We start from the raw sequence: 12777 nt of genomic DNA, 5'->3' as shown, positions 1-12777 counted from the left end.
CAAGCCACGCCCCCGTATTCATACCAACCGGAAATAAGACAAAAGTCCCTATGAGAACGGCTAACCATAATGCACGTATATTATAGTGCACTTATATCATTTTTTTACACAAAGTAGTGCGTTTATATATGGACTGAGTGGCTATTTGATACCCAGCCAAATATTTTTCCTGCTCCTGCAGCTTCATTTGAACTAATTTGTCAGTTTATTAGACTTTTATTTTGTCCAATGGTCTAACCGACAGGAAGTACTTTTTTCATTATCAACCTCAACTGTGTTACTGATAGAGGAAATAAGAATGTCTTCGCTTGACAGAGTAAAAGTATTAGTCCTGGGGGATTCAGGTAAGGTTGTGTATTATAAAATGGGAGTAGAATTAATATGTAGTGATCTGAGTTTTGGTTGATTCTCTAGCGGTAAACTAAAAGAGCTAGAAAACTCCGTTTCTGATTCAAGGTGTCTGTTTTGACATGACCCAGGGCAGACACACTGTAATGCAAATATTCAGGTTTTCATGTGCGGAGCTGGCTGACATATCCAGCTCGCTCTCTCTCAGTGCCTGTTCAGCTGCTCATGCTGACTGTGTGCTTTGCAGGTGTTGGCAAGTCGTCTTTAGTTCATCTCTTGTGCCATAACCAAGTTTTGGGAAATCCTTCATGGACTGTTGGCTGTTCAGTGGACGTCAGGGTAAAGCTCATCTCATGACTGTTCTTACTCCCCTTTTATTTGGGGGTGGAAGGGGAATGGAAATAATGTGCCTCTTGTTTTATAGTTAAACAAACAATCCTTGAATACTGTGTGTTTTTTTTTTTTTTTTAGAAAAAACCCTGACAATATGGCCTGAATATTTCCAGCAAGTGAGTTATACATTCGGCATTTTTTCACTCAGGGTACACATTTCTGTTCCAAAATGGTCTTCTTTTTTTTGAAAGTTTAGTTGTCAGATTTTTAGTCCGTGCATTTTGTTTCGACATATCTTAATATTACAGTGTGAAAATTTCATGAGGTATCCTCATCTGATTCAGAAGATATGGCCTGTTGATCAAGACCACCGTTTCGGTGAATTGGTGGGGGCTATGGAGACTACACCAGTGTATATTTTTTTTCCACAGAATAAAAAAAGATTTAAAGGTATAACTAGATTTTTTTTTTTTTTGCGGTGCGGTTTCCATCAAGGCGGCACGGTGGTGTAGTGGTTAGCGCTGTCGCCTCACAGCAAGAAGGTCTGGGTTCGAGCCCCGTGGCCGGCGAGGGCCTTTCTGTGTGGAGTTTGCATGTTCTCCCCGTGTCCGCGTGGGTTTCCTCCGGGTGCTCCGGTTTCCCCCACAGTCCAAAGACATGCAGGTTAGGTTAACTGGTGGCTCTAAATTGACCGTAGGTGTGAATGTGAGTGTGAATGGTTGTCTGTGTCTATGTGTCAGCCCTGTGATGACCTGGCGACTTGTCCAGGGTGTACCCCGCCTTTTGCCCATAGTCAGCTGGGATAGGTTCCAGCTCGCCTGCAACCCTGTAGAACAGGATAAAGCGGCTAGAGATAATGAGATGAGATGAGGTTTCCATCAAATCCTGCGCTCTGATTGGCTGGCGAGCGGGTCCATATACTACGATACGGACCTCTGGCGACTCGCTCATTCACAACAACAAACATAGTAGCATTTTTTTTGTCAACATTTTTTTTATCTATTTATAAGATTTATTTATAAGATTATCAAATCTTATAAATTTTTGCTAGCATTTCTCAGGAGAATAGCATTAATTTTACAGCATGAATAGCGATAATGACAGTGTTCACAGTGAAAGCGAGTTTTACTACCCTGAGGAAGAAGAAATAAAAGAACATTTCAGGACAAAAGCTAAAAACCTGTAACTTGCTAACGCCGAGCAAAAACATGGCTGAATCCTGAATGACTCAATTTTGTATAAATAGGGGACTACATAGGCGGCAAAATGTAGTTTTTTCCCTGCCATGGAAGTGCACTTGTATACCGAGGAGGAAGCTATTTGCGTTACAGCCGTGAATGAGGATTCAAAATGGCAGCTCGGCTCGGTTTTCCCTTTCGGGCGATCTCGTTTTCTGTTAGAATTTGGTAAAGAAAAAAATAAATATATTATTTACCAGCTTAAGGTCGGTCCGTATGGTGAAATACTGTGACCTCGGCCCAGAGGGCCTCGCTCAGTACTTTTAAGACCTTGGTCACGGTATTTCACCGTACGGACCTCCCAGCTGGTAAATAATATGTATTATTGGAAATATTATGAAATACAATTTGTATGGCAATGAGCACAGAATCAAATATCTTTTCTAACAAAGAAATGCCTAACGAAGAATTGGTGGCTATGGAGACTACATTTCTCAATTAAACCACTACTCAGTGCAGTTACTTCAAGTCTGTAATGACTAAAGGCATTTTTATACCTTTACTTCTCATGGTAATTATAAACACATTATGGGAAATTCATTAACCCTGATTAAACCCTGAGTTTAGAGAGGGCTACGGAGACTACATTGCTTTTTCCATTATCCCAGTGAGCATTTTCATTGAACGCTGAAAGGTGTCGGTGCCTTACAGTCAACGACTTTTTCTGTGCATTATTCCTACATATATAGAGATTGAAACTACCAAAATGGATACCATTAAAAGAATCAGTGATTGAATTTTTGGGTTTCTTTTTGAGAACACTGACCAAAAATGTCATTTGGCATAACGACAGACACATTATTAAAGAACTGCAAAATTTTTGCCAGGTGATAAATGACTCCTTTATATGCATATGTTAAATTAAGCAGAGGGCGGCACGGTGGTGTAGTGGTTAGCGCTGTCGCCTCACAGCAAGAAGGTCCGGGTTCGAGCCCCGTGGCCGGCAAGGGCCTTTCTGTGCGGAGTTTGCATGTTGTCCGCGTGGGTTTCCTCCGGGTGCTCCGGTTTCCCCCACAGTCCAAAGACATGCAGGTTAGGTTAACTGGTGACTCTAAATTGAGCGTAGGTGTGAGTGTGAGTGTGAATGGTTGTCTGTGTCTATGTGTCAGCCCTGTGATGACCTGGCGACTTGTCCAGGGTGTACCCCGCCTTTCGCCCGTAGTCAGCTGGGATAGGCTCCAGCTTGCCTGCGACCCTCTAGAACAGGATAAAGCGGGTAGAGATAATGAGATGAGATCAATCTTGTAGCACAAAATGCACTAGAAATGTGGGATTTTGTATGATGTTCTATAGTTTAATGTACAGTGGAACAGTATAACATGCCAAAACAGCCCTAAAATGGACCAAAAAGGCATTTTAAAAAAATGAATCAACATGGAAACAAAATTTAAAAAGTGTTCTCTGTGGTGATCCGATGACACTAATGTAAACATAAGTTTAATACAAGAAAGCTGCCTTTTTTTAAAATACACCTGCATAACATTTTATTTCTCCAAATGTGTACCCTGAGTGAAAAAATGCCGATTATCCTTAGTGACAAAAACCTGCAGCCCCTCCCTTATTTCATTTTTTTTTAAAGAATTATTTCATTAAGGTGTTTTAATAATTGAGCACATGTCTACACTATTTTATACAAGTAATTTCCAAGGCCTTAAATGGAATAAAAGTACATGTACAGTGCCAGTCAAAAGTTTGGACACACCTACTCGCTTATAGATTTTTCTGTATTTTGACTATTTTCTACATTGTAGATCAATACCAAAGTCATCAAAACTATGAAATAACATAGAATTATGAGGTAAACAAAAAGAGTTTAAAAAAAAGTTTCATATTTAGATTATTCCAAGTCACCACCATTTACTTCGATGCTTTGTACACTATTGGCATTATCTTAACCAGGTTTATGAGCGGGTCACCTGGAATGCTTTTCAGTTAACCGGTGTGCTTCGTCAAAAGTTAATTAGTGGAATTTCTTGCTTTCTTAATGCATTTATCAAATGGTCAATAATGAAAACAGGAAATAGCTTGATTCCACAACTGTAGTCATCCACATCGTCAAGAACCGCTCAACTAAGTAAAGAGAAATGACATTCCATTGTTACTTTAAGATGTGAAGTGCCTTTTAATTAATAAAAATAAAATTAAAAAAACCTTTTGCATTAAAAGGTGTCCATGCTTTTGACTGGGACTGTATATCACATTTGGACATTATTTATGTTCCATTATTTTTAAAAAATGTCGGCATGATGGTGTAGTGGTTAGCACTGTTGCCTCACAGCAAGAAGGTTCTGAGTTCGAGCCCAGTGGCTGATGGGGGGGCCTTTCTGTGTGGAGTTTGCATGTTCTTTCTGTCTGTGTGGGTTTCCTCCAGGTGCTCCGGTTTCCCCTACAGTCCAAAGACATGCGGTTAGGTTAGTGTGTGTATGACTGTATGAGGACCCCAGTGAAAAGATGTTCATGGTGGCAATTTGAGATTGTGAACTGTGCACATAATTGGGCTATCCTAAATAAACATTTTATTATGTTATGTTTCTTATCTTATCTGTAGGTCCATGACTATAAAGAAGGCACACCGGAAGAGAAGACGTACTACATTGAACTGTGGGATGTTGGAGGCTCTGTGGGAAGTGCAAGTAGTGTTAAAAGCACCAGAGCTGTTTTCTACAATTCGGTTAATGGTAAGGTATTTCAAAACATTACGTTATCATACTTGATGAGCAGAAATGGAGTATAACAATGGCTTGATGGCTAAATAGTGTCTGTGACATTTAGGTATTACACTGGAGTTATTTATACATAAGATAATAAATATGCTCTTGTGTAATGGTGGATTAGTGATGCAGGAATATTTTTACAGGCATTATTCTAGTTCATGATCTGACCAACAAAAAATCCTCTCAGAATCTGTATCGCTGGTCAATGGAGGCATTAAACAAAGACTCTTCTCCAACAGGAGTCATCGTGTCGAATGGGTGAGCCAACCTCAGTTAGTGTTGAGTGAAAGTGAAGCAATGATTTTAAATAGGTTTATTAGTGTTTACCTGTTGCCCAAGTGTGCTTCTTTACGTGAGTAGCTCCATGTGTAGCCCTGCAAAGCATTATAGGAAAGCAGTAGGTATCTAGGAGTAAGAGTACTAAACTAGAATGCTTCAGTACTCCTGTAGTAATTTTCATATATATGCATATAAATCTTAGTCTTACTGATATGGACATGCAGGGATTATGACAGAGAGCAGTTTGCAGACAACACCATCCCTCTCCTGCTAATTGGCACCAAGTATGATCAGATCCCTGAAAACAAGAGGAATGACGTCCTGACTCGCACTGGTTTCCTGTCTGAAGACTTCAACGCGGAGGAGATCAACCTTGTGGGTGATTTTTACACGACTGGAAATATTAGGAAAATTTTAACAGCCAGAAGAACTTTTATTCCTTGATGTTTCCTTTGTGATTTTAGTTCTGATTGTTTATTATTTTATTGTATTTGCCTGTCATTTAGGACTGCACAAATCCACGCTACTTTGCTGCTGGCTCATCTAATGCTGTAAAGCTGAGCAGGTTTTTTGACAAGGTAAGATACAGTACCAGTCAAAAGTTTGAACACACCATCGAATTTGTTTTCCCTTTATTTTTATTAATTGAGACACTGCATGTCTTAAAGTAACGATGGATGTCGGGGGCGTCGTGGCTCAGGTGGATAAGGCGCCATACCATAAATCCAGGGACCCGGGCTCGATTCCGACCCGAGGTCATTTCCCGATCCCTCCCCGCCTCTCTCTCTCTCCCCCGCTCATTTCCTGTCTCTACACTGTCCTATCCAATAAAGGTGAAAAAAGCCCCAAAAAATCTTTAAAAAAAAAAAACGATGGATGCCGTTTCTCTTTACTTAGTTGAGCGGTTCTTGACGTAATATAGATTACTAAAGTTGTAGAATAGGGCAATTTACTGTATTTATTATTTACTGTTTGATCTCAAGCACATTAAGAAGACAAGAAATTCCACTAATTAACTTTTGACGAGGCACCTGTTAATTGAAAAGCATGCTGGGTGACTACCTCATGAAGCTGGTTAAGATAATACCAATAGTGTGCAAAGCCTTGTCAAGGTAAACACTGGCTACTTTTGAAGAATCTAAAATATTACTATTTTTTAACACGTTTTTGTTTACTATATAATTCCATATGTTCCATGTAATTTCATAGTTTTGATGTCCTCAGTATTGTTGTACAATGTAGAAAAGGCTCAAAATACAGAAAAACCTATGAGTAGGGGTGTGCAAACTTTGCTATTGGAAGTCCAGTGTCTGTGTTAAAGCTACTGAAGATGTCCTACTCATTTATTGTGTCCAATTGTTGACCACATTTTCCAACAACTACTGATTGTCAATCAAACAGCATTATATGGCATCAAAATACAACTTTTTGGCATATAATAGTAAACTGTGCAAGGTTGGAAATACAGTTTATGATAATATGAATGAATAGTAGGAAATAACAAACTTCTAGAAAGTTCTTTTTATCATTCCGAGCAAAGTTGAACATGTAGTGGGTATAGTCAAGGTCAACGCTTTGTCATTTCAACTAGGGATGTCCCGATCCGATCACGTGATCGGAAATCGGGCCCGATCACGTGGTTTCAGACTCGATCGGAATCGGGCATTACCTCCCGATCAGGGATCGGATATATATCTATACAATGTATTCTCATTTTTAACACATCAATAGCTATGCGTTGGCACAGAGTGAGACCAGACCTCTTGTCTCAACACAGCAACATCAACGCGTGCGGCATGACCTCACTGTGTAGCAGAGACACTATTGGTTATTGGCTGCCTGTTGCCGTCAAAGTTGAACACGAAAGCAGTTCAAAGCGGAAAGCAGAGCATGTCTGCGGTGTGGCAGTATTTCAAAGTTGATGACAACAACATTGCCATAGCAAACTGTGAAATATGTAAAGTTGGAATTTCAAGGGGTGGACAGGAAAGGGCCGCATTTAATACGACAAACCTGATAAACAAACACCCGACACAATACAGCGAGTTTTTAGTGCTGTTGCAAACTTGTTGGATGACAAAAGAAACAGGCTCAAACCTGAAAGGGTAGAAATGCTTGTTTTCATCAAGAAAAACGTTAATTTCCTTAATTGAAATTACTGTATACCACTGTGAGATGCGTTCTTAAAAGCAAATTACCGGCACTGTGGCACTTTTATTTTTTTATTTGTTTACATTCCTGCCAGGTATTTTAAGGTTATGTTTTTAATTTGTGTTATTTATTGTTCAAACTACCTCACGTAAGTGCTCTGTTTGCTAACGGAGTTGTTGGATGTTAAAATAAGGTGTTAAATAAAAAATGAGGAACATCCTGGATCCGTTTCTTTCCTCGTCTTTATTATTTTTTTATGGATAAGAAGTATCGGATCGGGACTCGGTATCGGCAGATACTCAAAATCAAATGATCGGATCGGAGGGCAAAAAAACCTGATCGGGACATCCCTAATTTCAACCATATGCAGTTGGTACAATACACAGTTAAAACAAAATGACGTTTCTCCAGGACCACTGTGCTACATTAAACATCACAGGACTACAATCTACCATACAACATAAAGTGCAACACTGCAGACAATAAACGACACAAACAATATGAAGTCCAGACACAAACAACATAAAGTACAGAGTTGAGTGTGCATATTAAGGTAGTTTATGAGAAGGGAGTAAATAAATGTACAGTGTGTGTGTGTGTGTGTGTGTGTGAAAGACATTGTAAAGCAATAGTGCATTATTGTCTACCGTGCAAAGACTGCAGTGTGAGTGGTGCGTTCAGCAGTCAGTGAGAATAATATAACCTACACTTCAGTGCACGTCTCATTCTTATCTCATTATCTCTAGCCGCTTTATCCTTCTACAGGGTCGCAGGCAAGCTGGAGCCTATCCCAGCTGACTACAGGCGAAAGGCGGGGTACACCCTGGACAAGTCGCCAGGTCATCACAGGGCTGACACATAGACACAGACCAGTGCAAGTCTTCAGGACATATTAACAAAGCCAGAGTGGCTTTGATTTACCTGGACCTAAACTGACAAACTACCGTTTTGTCATTAAAAGGCTGTTTTTGGACCCAATAGTGAAATTTATTTATTTATTGTGCTGAACTGCCACCAACCTGGCTGAATATTTGAATATTGATCCCCCCCCCCCTTTATGGTGGTAGATTTTAATTTAAAATGTATTAATATTTTTTTATGTATGTACTTTATGGTGCATTGGTACAAACAATGCCATTTTAATTAATTTAATATAAATTAAAATTGTTATATCACTTGGATTAATTAAGTCCTGTTTTCCCACTATATATCTTTTTTTGTAAATTGATTTTTATATGGGCGGCACGGTGGTGTAGTGGTTAGCGCTGTTGCCTCACAGCAAGAAGGTCCTGGGTTCGAGCCCCGGGGCCGGCGAGGGCCTTTCTGTGTGGAGTTTGCATGTTCTCCCCGTGTCCGCGTGGGTTTCCTCCGGGTGCTCCGGTTTCCCCCACAGTCCAAAGACATGCAGGTTAGGTTAACTGGTGACTCTAAATTGACCGTAGGTGTGAATGTGAGTGTGAATGGTTGTCTGTGTCTATGTGTCAGCCCTGTGATGACCTGGCGACTTGTCCAGGGTGTACCCCGCCTTTCGCCCGTAGTCAGCTGGGATAGGCTCCAGCTTGTCTGCGACCCTGTAGAAGGATAAAGCGGCTAGAGATAATGAGATGAGATGAGATTTTTATATGAATATTGTGAGGTAATATTTAGCTAATTCATGTGTTACATCTGCCCAAATCAGGTGTAAACCTACAGAGGCCTGTTATAGTCATGGTGATTTTGTAAAGTTACTTTTGCGTTCCCTCACAATACTTTTGTGCTACCTTGCAATAAGGGTCGGGTTAGGGTTAATGCAAAAGAATTGTGAGGGAACTTGCACAAGTGCAGACACAAATCGCTACCATGACCCTGAAGGGGCTGTGTATAAACCAAGAGTAAATGTTGGATTGTTTTTCTGATGTTCCAGGTTATAGAAAAGAGATACTTCAGCAGAGACCCGAGTCAAGTGAGTATTTTCTGTTTTTGTGTGATACTGCAGTATGTGGTATTTTACTCTGATTAGAATCATGAACTCGATGACCACCACAGTGTTTTGCTTTTGTAGCATAAACAAATGTTTCCTGCTAAGGAAGAATACAAAATTATTATTTTTTTTTAAAAACAACTTCATTTTTCTTGATGTCTTGCTGTGGATTGAATTTCTCATTCTGTCCTGTTCTTGTTTGTAGATGACGGGCTTCACAGACAGGAAGCGGTTCAACTTCAAGAGTCTTCACTATGACTGAGTATCGAGAAATAACACAGGCTTGTGGTTTTCATCCTGCGTGGTTTATGAAACTCCCCTTTTACTATATCTGTGTGTTTTTTGTGCAGGTGGCCCTGGGTGTGTTTTGTGAAGGAACATGACTTAACTGACCATTAAAAGACGTCTTGTTTCTTTTAGTGTGAGATTTTCAAAGTAAAATTGCAGAATAAGACTAAATTAAGGTGTGTTTACGTATTTTACATGTCCACCCATTTTATACATGCTCTTCCCAGTTAAGTATTTGCATGTGTACAATGTGAAAATGTTAAACATAGACTGACAAGGAGTCTGTATTTTCTTAAGTTTTGTTCAAGCTTAATTCAAACACCCAGGTACCTGTTCTGAATACACCTTTTATGAGCCACATAATACACTTGCTCACACAAAATAATTTCTCTGTATCTGCTACGTAGGATAAACAATGATTTATCATTTAATGAATTTTTTTTTGTTGTTACTTAATACTGTAATTTATGCAGTTTTATAAATTGACATACTTGCTATATTAGCAAATTTGTATATAATGTTTACATGAATAAAGAAACTTTTCTCACATGAATGTTCACCATTGCAGCTTTGTTACTGCATTTCATCACTTCTAAATACATTTGGCAGGAAACTGCTTTAGAAAGGAAATCTACAAAGAAGAATGATCTAAAATGTGTATAATTATAATCATAATACTTAAATATATTTGGCATACAGAAGGGAAAATTGACTTATTTGAGAAACTGTTTACAGGGTTCCTATGGAAAAGAATGGACTTTGATTTTAGTCATTTTTGGGTCTGAATAAGTATAGAAAAATGAGAGTATGGAAAAATATTTCTGTTTCCAGACTATTACCCATACTTTCTTTTCTAAAATATGAAATTAAGCCAAAGCGATCAAACCAGTGTGAGTTTGATGTTGAATTTAAGCAAGGCAAGAGGTGCATATGATATGTCTGAGGTGATTTCTGTGGTATCTATCATCAGTGAACTATCTAATGTTAACATGTGCTATGTTGTACAGTACCTCCATCCATCTGTTATCTGAAGCCGCTTATCCTGTGTAGGGTTGCAGGCAAGCTGGAGCATAGTTGCCCAGCTGACTATGGGTGAGAGGCGGGGTACACCCTGGACAAGTCGCAGGTCATCGCAGGGCTGACACATTGAGACAAACTCACATTCACACCTATGGGCAATTTAGAGCCACCAATTAGCCTAACCTGCATGTCTTTGGACTGTGGGGGAAACCCATGTGGAGAACATGCAAACTCCACACAGAAAGATGTCTGTGAAGATTCTCAGTCATCCAGGTCATGGTAAACTGTGGGTGGTAAAAAACTGTGGATCCTCCAGAGAGGATCGTTGGTATGAGTGAGGAGTTAAAGAAGCCATTTTTGTCAACCTGGAACAGCCATCACTGAACAGAGGTGGGGGTCTAAGACATCATTTATCAGCCACCTACAATGCAGTCCTTGGCACACTTCCCAGACAACTGAATGCACACCAAAACCCAGCTGTTTTCAGTGACTCACAGGAGGACAGAGAGAATCAGCATTCCATTGATCACCCTAATGACTCTCGAGGCCATTCACAACCAGCCCCCAGTTGACCCACACCAACAGGATGACTTCATCCATGAGAGGACAAATACCTGATGCTCCCTACCAGTCAGACAGAACTGAAGAAGCCTTTCGGATGAGAGGTGAAACGTCTTCAAGAATCTTCAAGCAAGTCCAGTTGCTCTCTTTTACCACCCACAGTTCCACACAGAAAGGCCCTCGTCGGCCGCTGGGCTCGAACCCAGGACCTTCTTGCTGTGAGGCGACAGTGCTAACCACTACACCACTGTGCCACTCCCTATGTTGTACCTATGCAGAACTAAAAAAAAAAAAATCGGTGTGAATGCACATTGCAACAGGACAAATGTAAGAAGAGGTAATTGCAAGTTTTTTGAGAGCTGGTAAATTTTGCAGGTGTTGTGGGGCTGCCCTGAGGTGTGAATGATTGCAAATTGTGTGTGTGTGTGTGTCTGTGAAATGAATATTGTGAAAAAGTCAATTTCGTTTTGTAATTTAATTCAAAAAGTTAAACTTTCATACATTCCAGATTCATTACATGGAAAGTGAAATATCTCAAGGCTTTTTTTTGTTTGTTTTAATGATTGTTGCTTGTAGCTCATAAAATTCAGAAAGCTAGTATCTCAGAATATTAGAATGTTTCATTTTCAGTAAAACAGTATAAATGCTATGTACCTCTTGTTGGCAAGCAGGCAGGCAAAATACTTTCTCTGTATCTGCTACATAATGATAAACAATGATTTATCCTTAATGCAAATAATTTTGTTAATTCTATTTTTTATTTTAGTTTTATAAATTGGCATACTTACTATATTAGCAAACTTGTCCTTGTGTATATAATGTTTACACAAATAGACTTTTAGAATTATCTCATTAAGGTGTTTAAGAAGAGACTTTTCTCTGTGAATATCTTTGTTCCATTCGACAATTACTTAGCGGCTATTCAAGAATTTCTGAAGAAAGCTTTGGCTGGTGATCATAAAACTGAAAGATACAGTCTTGTGCAGAATACACAGTCTAAGAAAAGAAACAAAGGTCACAGCTGGTTGACAGAGCCTTGTATTGTGCAGTTCATGTAAAGGTCACTGATCATGCTTAGCATTCGAACGTAAAATAATCAGAGCATTATTAATGGAAGAAAAATATGGATATGAATTTTTGACAAAAATCCAACCATTATATTGTGTAATAATTTTGTAGCAATATGTGGCATGTCATAGCGTATGTGGTTTCCACAGACAATATCTGACCCTATCACTACACTGAAAAAAAAAATATGAAAAGAGAACTTGATTAAGTACTGCCCAATATCAACATATTGAAGCATGAACCCACTGGGCTAGGTGATATGACCTAAAAAATATATTGCGAAATTTTCTGACATTTTCACAATAGCGATATTTATCATGATACACATTATACTATGGAATAACATTCAGAGACAAAAGAATATGACAGCACATGCAGACTGTTGCAGCACACGCTAGGGGGTCAGGCAGCGCTCACGTGCTCTTGTGCACATTTGTGGCCAGTTCAGGCTCGTCAGACACCTGTCATAAATATGCGTTGCTCCCAAGACATGGGAGTTCCAGTGCTGTGCTGGCGTGCTGTGTTTTTGCTCTTTGCTCCAGAATTTGCTTTGCTTTTGTGACCCAGTGTCTGCTCCTCCATCTCCCACTGGATCCCACAGTAAGATTGTAATGTAATAGGCTGTAACAACTTTTTACGTCTGGGCAACGAGGAACCGGAGACAGGCGCAGCAAATTGCTCCCCCCAACCACTTTAACCTGCCCAAAAGCCTGTTCGCATGGTTCCATCCACTGGACTGGATTTGGTACCCCCTTTTTAGTGAGGACAGTCAGCGGGCTGGTGACATCTGAAAAGTTAGACATGAACCACCTTTTAT

The 12777-nt window shown here is 39.6% G+C and overlaps 1 protein-coding gene across 1 annotated transcript; it reads left to right on the top strand.

Annotated features, from left to right (window-relative positions):
* The first annotated feature begins 265 nt into the window (after nt 1-265).
* rabl3 (RAB, member of RAS oncogene family-like 3) lies at nt 266-9816 on the top strand. The gene is made up of 8 exons (XM_060929483.1): nt 266-344; nt 596-687; nt 4468-4597; nt 4777-4891; nt 5137-5287; nt 5419-5490; nt 8967-9005; nt 9229-9816. The coding sequence occupies exons 1-8, from the start codon at nt 299-301 to the stop codon at nt 9283-9285; spliced, it is 702 nt and encodes a 233-aa protein (XP_060785466.1). The 5' UTR covers nt 266-298; the 3' UTR covers nt 9286-9816.
* The last annotated feature ends 2961 nt before the right edge of the window (nt 9817-12777 follow it).

The sequence above is a fragment of the Neoarius graeffei genome, chromosome 9, assembly GCF_027579695.1.
Source record: "Neoarius graeffei isolate fNeoGra1 chromosome 9, fNeoGra1.pri, whole genome shotgun sequence".
NCBI lineage: Eukaryota > Metazoa > Chordata > Actinopteri > Siluriformes > Ariidae > Neoarius > Neoarius graeffei.
The sequence above is the reverse complement of the archived record's forward strand: the minus strand, read 5'-3'. Positions and strand labels throughout refer to the sequence as shown.

What these genes read in the sequence shown, in the direction of transcription:
- rabl3 (XM_060929483.1), top strand. Translation starts at nt 299, where the DNA reads ATGTCTTCGCTTGACAGAGTAAAAGTATTAGTCCTGGGGGATTCAG. An exon ending in TTTCTACAATTCGGTTAATG is followed by an intron (nt 4,598 to 4,776) that starts GTAAGGTATTTC and finishes ATATTTTTACAG; the next exon opens with GCATTATTCTAGTTCATGAT. An exon ending in GGAGTCATCGTGTCGAATGG is followed by an intron (nt 4,892 to 5,136) that starts GTGAGCCAACCT and finishes ATGGACATGCAG; the next exon opens with GGATTATGACAGAGAGCAGT.